This window comes from Neltuma alba, unplaced genomic scaffold, assembly GCF_004799145.2.
Source record: "Neltuma alba isolate B1F8T4 unplaced genomic scaffold, ASM479914v2 tig00005848_pilon, whole genome shotgun sequence".
Lineage (NCBI taxonomy): Eukaryota > Viridiplantae > Streptophyta > Magnoliopsida > Fabales > Fabaceae > Neltuma > Neltuma alba.
In genome coordinates, this window is record NW_021634251.1 from 19,918 (window position 1) to 28,492 (window position 8,575).

General features: G+C 36.3%; 2 protein-coding genes across 2 annotated transcripts; both read left to right on the forward strand.

The window, feature by feature from the left end:
- The first annotated feature begins 1,798 nt into the window (after positions 1-1,798).
- LOC114748866 (uncharacterized) lies at positions 1,799-2,858 on the forward strand. Its single transcript, XM_028937338.1, has 3 exons — positions 1,799-2,072; positions 2,221-2,326; positions 2,575-2,858. The coding sequence occupies exons 1-3, from the start codon at positions 2,034-2,036 to the stop codon at positions 2,718-2,720; spliced, it is 291 nt and encodes a 96-aa protein (XP_028793171.1). The 5' UTR covers positions 1,799-2,033; the 3' UTR covers positions 2,721-2,858.
- A 3,843-nt stretch (positions 2,859-6,701) lies between these two features.
- Positions 6,702-8,101, forward strand: LOC114748862 (protein SLOW GREEN 1, chloroplastic-like). Its single transcript, XM_028937332.1, has one exon. The coding sequence runs from the start codon at positions 6,791-6,793 to the stop codon at positions 7,880-7,882; it is 1,092 nt and encodes a 363-aa protein (XP_028793165.1). The 5' UTR covers positions 6,702-6,790; the 3' UTR covers positions 7,883-8,101.
- Positions 8,102-8,575: the final 474 nt, after the last annotated feature.

The window sequence follows — 8,575 nt, forward strand, 5'->3', positions numbered from 1 at the left end:
ATACTTCATCACATTCAAATACACGCAATTAAAGTCAAATCTGGCACACAGCACAAATATAAATAACCTGTGCATAAATGATACTTTGGTTGACGCCTATATATATAGAACGGCATCAAAGCAAATGTTGCACTCTCGTCGGATTTATTATATTTTATTTCCCAATAACTTGATCGAGAAGTTATCATGAGGAAAATATATTTTTCGAATTTAATTTAGCTAATCAAGGATGCGTCTCTAGGCAAGTCTGGCATGTGATTCACCAGTCAGATTAGATATTATTCAGATCAAGATCAGTACTGCATGGAAGCCAATGAGCTAAACAAAACTTTTGTTTTCTGATCACTCCCAGGAGGCCAAAAAGTTGAAGTGGAATAATATTTACAAGTGAGTTCGATTGGTTTGCTCAGCTCTGAAGTCTAAAAACGGTGAAAATAACGCTTTTATGGTGAGATCAATTTATACAGGTCTCACTAATTTGGTTTCAGACTCTCAGTTCAGGCACCTTTTTACTGATCGAGGAAACTTGTTATCATGTAAGGTTTTTTATTTAGAATAAAAAACTGCGTATGGTGAATAAAAAAAGTTATGTTCTAAGAAGCAGAAAGCCCGATCAAATCTAAATCAATCAAAGATAATGAAAGAAACTATCAAATTTGCCGGCAAAAAAGGAATTATCAAATTTACCATATCATATATTGTTGATCGATATTGGGATGCAACTTGTAATGTTTCTCAACTTGGTTTATATTTGTGCCCCCTCATCATTATCGCTTTAGTAATTACTACTTACTTTATGAAATATTTATTAATTTAGCCATGGTCATATATATATATTAATTACTCCGATCCTAAATATAAAACCTGTTTTGTATAGTAATTTACTACTTATTCTATGAAATATTTATTAACTTGGCCATGGTCATAAAATACTCCTCCGATCCTTAATATACGATCTATTTAACTAATTTGATTAGATTAAGAAAGTTAGGTAACTTAGTTAATTATAAGAAATGTGACACGTTTTTCCTAAAATACCATAATCATCTTTTTTAATACCTCATTTTTCTCTTCTACTTGATTATGGTTGAAGGAGTATCTATAGGGGTAATTTAGAAAAAATTAATAAATATGAAAAATGAGTCTTATATTTAGAACCAAAATCAACTCACTAATTAGGTTCTATATTAAGAATCGGAGGAGTATTAAATTTGAAAAAGAAAAGTTAGAGACAAAAAAAGTCAGGGAACCCACGTCACCGTCTGCGCTATGTTATGCAATGGCCACACCTGCCAACCCTTACTTCGAGAGAGAGGGGGAGAGGTAAAACAAAAAAAAAAAAACAAGTTGGCAAATGAAGGGTGAAAAAATATATATTAATTTAAAGAAAATTAAAAATTTTCGTGCAAAGCGAAAAAGCGGAGCATCACCGTTGGATTTTTTGTTGGGTTGATTACGAGGGTTGGATTCTTGCCTAAACAAGCAAGTCAATAAGGGAGTCATTCGCGGTTAGTGGGTGAGAGTGGCGGGGCGAAAGAGGGAGGGACACGGGGCCCAGTATTCACGTGGACAATGGCCCACTTCTCCACGTCATCATAAAACTCATAGAATCTCCCCTAATCGCCTCTCGACCAATCGCTGTTTTAGTCCCACGTGGGAGTATGGACCCCACAGCCGCTTGGCATGGCATGATATGTTCATGAGGGGCGTCCCTCGTCTATGTTCTTTTTTACTGTTTAGGTTTCAATAATCGTTATTTTACTGACACACAGTGGGACTCAATTCATTCCCCTCATTGTGCAGCTATTTCCATATAAATCCAACGCCTTCTTCGTCTCCCTTCGTCTCCCTCCTCCTTCCCTTTTTCTTCTCCCATCATCTCTCTCTTTTCCAGCTCAAGATCGTTCTTTAATTTCTAGCTTCTTCGCTCATCTCTGTTCATTTCAACTTCTGCGATCTCCCTCCCTCTCCCTGCAGATATTCTTTATATTACCGTCTCGTCCTCTGGTTCAGAAAGGAGCAACTCGGACGGCATGGAAAACTGCTCATCCCCTGATTCTTATATCCGATTGGTTAGTTCTGTCCCTTTATATATATGCGCACGGTTTTTAATCATATAATTACGATTTCTACTTTATTAATCGTCAACCTCCTTCTTTTGGTCAAGTTGATGAGTATTAGCCCGAGGGCTGAACTAATCAAAGGCAAATATATGAATAGGTGCACCGTCTAATTGAGGAATGCATCCTGTTCAACATGAACAAGGAAGAGTGCATGGAAGCTCTTTCCAAACACGCCAACATCAAACCAGTCATTACTTCCACCGGTCAGTTCCCACCGCTCCCACCTTTTCCTTTATATAGGTCACATAATAAAACTCCCTTTTATATATATTATGCGAGTATGGAAGTGTATGGATACATATACGTAGATATATTGAGATGATTTGTTCCCCTTTTTTTGGTAGAAAGTATAATTTGTTGCATTTAAATATATAGATGTTAAGTAACATGTATGGAATGAATGAATAAATGAGACACGTGCATGCATGATGTATTGATGTGGGGGAAGCAGTGTGGAAGGAGCTGGAGAAAGAGAATAAGGAGTTCTTCGAGGCATACATGAGAAACAGAGCGGAGAGGGCTTCAGAGACAGAGACAAGGAGAAGGATACACGACGTGGTTTCGGAGTCTTCCTCCTCCTCCTCCCATGGAGTTTAGGTTTCGGACGCAAACAACCTTAGTCGTTCAAATTAATAATTCAAGACGGACAGTACCCGCAATAACGCCCCTGCCAAGTGCCTGCTAGCTAGCGACCTTTTTTCTTCGGAGCAAGACAAAAATAAAAAAATAAAAAAAGCTAAAGCAACAAAAAAAAGGGATGAAACGTCGTCGTAGTGGTCCAGGAGTTTGAAATGGGAACTCCACAGCGACGGGGGAAATATGACACGGCGTACACGTGTGTAAATGCGAAGGAGATGATCCAATACGAGACGCGTGCCACAGCCAGCCCCCGTCCTGCGTAGTATAATGTGACGGTTGTGTCGTTTGGTGTTATGTATAGTTCACACCGCCGAATGGTGATGGACCGATAGTATGTTGACTTGTATTGCTTTGTAAGGGACTGAGTTGCCACCACTGATACGGTATCGTTTCGCCTTATGTGCCTGCTTTGTAATGGATTTTTGGAAATTGATAATCACGGTGGCATGCTCCTGGACCCCCCTGTTTCTGGTCCCCCAGATCGCATTTTAATTTCTTCAATTATTCATAATAAAGACACCGCTATCTATTAACTTGTCAATTTCTGATGGATCTCCAACAGTCAACACATATGTAACTGAAGACTCCACATCACATGATTGATTAACGCAAATAAATAGAAGCACGTCTCTTATTTACCACGTAATAGCAAAAAAGTATTGTTAGTAAGGCGTCATCAATACATATAATAAAAATTGAATAAATTATCGCATGAAGCTAATAACAGATTTCGACTTCGCGTGTAATGGGCTGCTCTGGCTTTGCATGTAAGCAGCATCACAAAGTACAATTATTACGCTTATCTATATAACGCACAATTGTTTTTTAGCACTATTCTCTGATGCGAAGTACAATTATTAGTATCATGTATATCCATGTCGGATGAAAAGATCCGATCCAATCCAATCCCCTTCGCCACGAAAAAAGAAGAGGAAATACCCTCTCTCTCTTTTTGTTTTTTTGCCAGCAGGGGAAATACTTATTCACCTTCGCTTAAAATGATCGTTTTCATATTCGAGGTAAGATTACTTTCAAATGTTTATTTTCCAACTCAAGATTCTTTGTAGCTTTTTAATTTCTCTAGAACAACCTCATTTCAAGAGTGTTTAGATATAAACAAAATTATAATTTCAGAAGTGATTTCACGATTTACGAAGTAAATATGTAGATAAGTTTGTATAGATTTGTGAAAAAATGCTTTTAAAAAGTACTTATAGACTCATCCAAATACCCCCTCAGTAATAATCAGAATGACATTTTTGTCTCGTGTCCGATATGTCTTCTCGAGTCTCGACTGGGATGGTATGAAAATATCACATCTCATTTGTTTTTCACTATAATATTTAAAAATCAGAGGGTATAAAAAACCATTATAAAAATTTTATTAAAAAATAAGTAAAATTTGGCTAAAAATTCGGAGCAAAGGAAAAAAAACTTCCTGTAATTTTTTTTCTTGTCCTGAACTTCATGTAATCTGCAAAGATATAAGAAATAGGTAAACTCAAAATCAAAATGTCCACCAAAAACACCACATCACACATGCAGAAAAACTTGTGAACATAATAATTAAAGTAACAATTGGTGAGCAAAATAAATTTATAAGATGTTAAAAAAATAATATATCGAGATATAAATGTATTATAAATTAGCTGGCAGGAAAAAGCAAAAGTTGACCCGTTATACTTGCTATGCAAAGTTCTGTATTTTGAATACGAATTACATAAATAATAAAAATTTGATACATGCTGGTGAGACAAGAGAAGAAGGGGGATTTGCGTGAAGTTTGCACGGGCAATCTAAACGAGGAGAAGGATGAAATGTTAGATTTTGTATGATCATGATGTATGAATCATGAGTCGTTGTAATCTGGAAAGATATAAGAAAGAGGTATGAACTATCCGCTTGAGGTTATAGGCAGGCTTAAATTAATGACTTTATATTTAGAAACTTTCATGCACAGGAGTATAAGATTTTTCTCCCCCCCCCCCCGGATCATAACAAGAGCACAGTATTATTCGCTGATAATTCACCGCGCTAAAATTTAAAATTCAATTCAGAGGGGAAGAAAAGCAAGAAATTTTTGAGGTGTTGGACAGAGATTTTTCATGGAGGGTCCAGAAACTTCATGAATCAGTCGCATGAAAAATTTTGAAAGGAGGAGGATCACGGCACAGCTCACAATGAGTTGGGCAATTCGTTAAATCTTGTACAGGCCTTATTATATGGGCCTCCCATCACAATTCAAGCATCCTCCTTCGGTTGCCCAAAAAATCCGGGCCCACTATTTGTAGATCATAATAATTCCTGGTATAAAAACTATCACAAATATATCATAATTATTTTTTTAAATAATAATAAAATTAAGTACATACTGAATTCGTTCCCTTCGCTGGACCCTCTCATTCGCATCTCATCCTTTATGAAATAAAAAAAAAGATGTTTTCATTTTTCTTATATTCAATTCATTTTATTGAGGTTCACTGATAACGCATTACTTTGGCTTTTATGAAATGTCTCTCGAAAAATAAAAAAGAGGTCGAACTGATTAATTTCTCGTAGAATATTTTTTTATAACTTTTTTGCCAGTTTTTCTTTGCCAATCTTAGAACAACGGAGTGACATGCTTTTCGACCTCAACATGTGTATGAGAAAAAAGTCAGTTTCACTGCACTACCGTTCTCATCTCCTTTTCACAATGCCTGACTAATAACATCGGGTCTGTTTAGCAAATGGCTAAGACCATAATTTTGGGACCGAAACCATGAATTCGCTAAACAGGAAAGAAATCAGCAAATCACGGTTTTTATTCAAAACCATGGTTTCAAACACAAGTGAATATATTCTGCTTCTAACTCAAATCGGAAAGTATGATTGTAACTGTTACAGTAGATCTCAATGGTAATATGACTTTAACATCTCTTAATTATTTTTTTATAAATATATTTAATCTTATAATTTATAAATATATATGCACATATTAATTATTTACTAATTATATTATCTTATATATTATTAATTATGTTGGTAAAAAATATATTATTAACAATTTTGTTCCTTCAAATTAAAATATATTATAAAATCTATCTTTTATGTAATTATCATATTAATTTGTGCCCTTTTTAGTAATTTCCATATATAAAAGTGTTTCTGATAACAACTATCCAAACACTTCCACTTTATCAGAATCACTTTTTTACAAAATTTATTCTTAAAAAAATCTATTCTTCATAAGTTATTTTCCAAACAATGGTTTGGTTTAATCCAAACACCCCATTCCTCTGTATTTTGTTTTACTACCTCCGGTTTTAATTATAAGAGTTAGTTGACTAATTTGAGAAGATTAACAAAAGAAGTTAAATTAGTTATTTATAATAAATAGCTGTTGTCTTTCCTAAAATATCCCTGCTAATGAAGTATACTAGTTAAGACTACCATTGTTAAAAAGACTACATTAAGAATAAATAAATAAATATAAAAGATAAGGTGGATTTGGATCTTATATTTAGGATTAAAATAAAAGTTAAACAAGATCTTATATTAAGGGTATGAGGTAGTACTTAATATAACATCTTGTTTAATTTTTATTTTGATCATAAATATAAAATTTTAATTTATTTTATCTCTCATATTTATTTTTTTCCTAAAATAGTCTTTATAATAATGATAATTCTAATCAATATATTTGATTAACAAAAATATTTTAAGAAAGACAATACATATTTAATATAAATAACTAATTTAACTAATTTTTTACTTTACTTAAATGAGTTAATTATTTTTTATACTAAAAACGGAAGTAGTTTTTTTTTTTTGGGCAACTCAAAAGCGGTGGAACGAAGGAAAAGCCATAGAGGAGACGAAACGACATCGTTGCTACATTCATCCCTCAAACCAGGGTGAGAGCAATCGATTACCCCTCTCCTTTCCATCAATTACCATTTGCTGTCTGAAATCAGGGTTTTAGGCTACCTCCCGATCCCCTATCTTCGCTTCTTCTCACTCCTTCTCTCTCACAGAGACCTCACACTATGGAGTCTCTCTCTAAATTGCACCACTGTGGCCAACCGTTGCACATATCAACTAGTCACCACCGCCTGTCCTTTCCAAGCCCCTTTTCCTCGGTCTCCTTCAGATCACTACCACCCCCGGCTTCGCCCCTCCAATGTCCTTCTTCATCCTTCCGCTTATCGCCTCTCAGAGCCTCTTCCCCATCGTCGTGCTCATCCTCCTCCAGCGATCCCTCATTTCATAAGCCCGGACCCATTCTGACCCGTCTGCTCCGAACCCTAAATCCTCTGTTGTCGCCCGTTGTCGAAACTGTTTGCATCATTATAGCCGCGTCTGCATTTTCCTTCATGCGTTTTCAGAATATGCCTGTTATTGCAGCTCCGGTTTCGTCGCCCACGGTGGAGTCCGCCCAAGAGTCGATGGATAAACTTTGGTTTGATGAAAAGGAGAGACCTGTTGTAGAGCAATTGCTGGATAACCCTAATAACGTCGAAGCTCTTCGGTCTTTCTTGGAGCTTAAAATCAGAGCGAATAAAATTGGAGAGGCTATTCAGGTCCTTGACCGTCTGATTGAACTTGAACCCCAGGACTTTGAGTGGCCGCTTATGAAAGCTCATATGTATATCTATAATGGTGACTACCAATTGGCCAAACGTGGGTTCGAAGACATTCTGAATAAAGATCCCTACCGTTTTGAAGCTTATCATGGCCTTGCAATGGCTACTTCCGAATCAAATGAGCCATTGAACGACTTGGTGAAAAGGGTTGAAAAAGCAGTGGAGTTTTGCAAAAAGGAAAAGAGGAACTCAGATGTCAGAGACTTGAAGCTATTACTTGCGCAGATTAAAGTCATGGAGGGGTCCTTTACTGATGCGCTGAAGTCCTATCAGGCACTTGTCAAGGAAGAACCAAGAGATTTCAGGCCGTACTTATGTCAGGGTATCATATATACCCTGCTGAAAAAGAAAGATGAAGCGGAGAAACAGTTTGAAAAGTTCCGGAGGCTCGTCCCAAAGAATCACCCTTACAAGGAGTATCTTGAGGACAATATGTTCGCAACCAAGTTTTTCTCGCAGAAGTTTGAGAGGGAGGGGGCTGGAACAAGGAGCTGAGCAACATGGCTTACTGAATTTTTTCCCTACATAACAATGACCGTGTTAATAAAAAGGTTGTCCTTAGTCTTTCTCTTTTTGTTTTTTCGCTTTTAAATGGGAATTTTGATTTCTCTTGCGACTCTTTCCTCTTGTCTGGTCAAATGATTTGGATGATGGATACCGACCCCATTGATAATATAGAGCATCTGTTAGCCCTCTAACGGGGTTTGAGAATTACTGCTTTCGTTCTCTTTGGTAGATTCGGAATTGTTAGGACTTGGGGAGCGGGGTGGGGGTCGTCAGTGAAACCTTTTTAATTTTGAAAGGATGAAACACATCTATTACATCATGTTAGTCTTTAGATTATCCCTTATGCTTCCTACGTTCTATAACATGGATCTTGTCAGCAGAGCATGCATGCATTGATTTGATCCCCACTTGCTATGCTTTTTTGAGATGATAATGGGATTATTCCTGGTTAAGTAGGAATATGCAAATTCTGGAAATGCTTACTCCATTGAATTGTACGTAAGACATACAATGTAGTTCGAGTAATGGATGGATGGTATTGGGCTGCTGGAGAAAAACATGACGAGAACCTTTTCTTTTGGTTGAAATTTGCTAGTTTCTTTGCATTGTAAAGTGTATTTTATAAATTACATACAACATGAATGGTGTTGTTGAAGAAAAATTCTTTTGGAGATATCATGG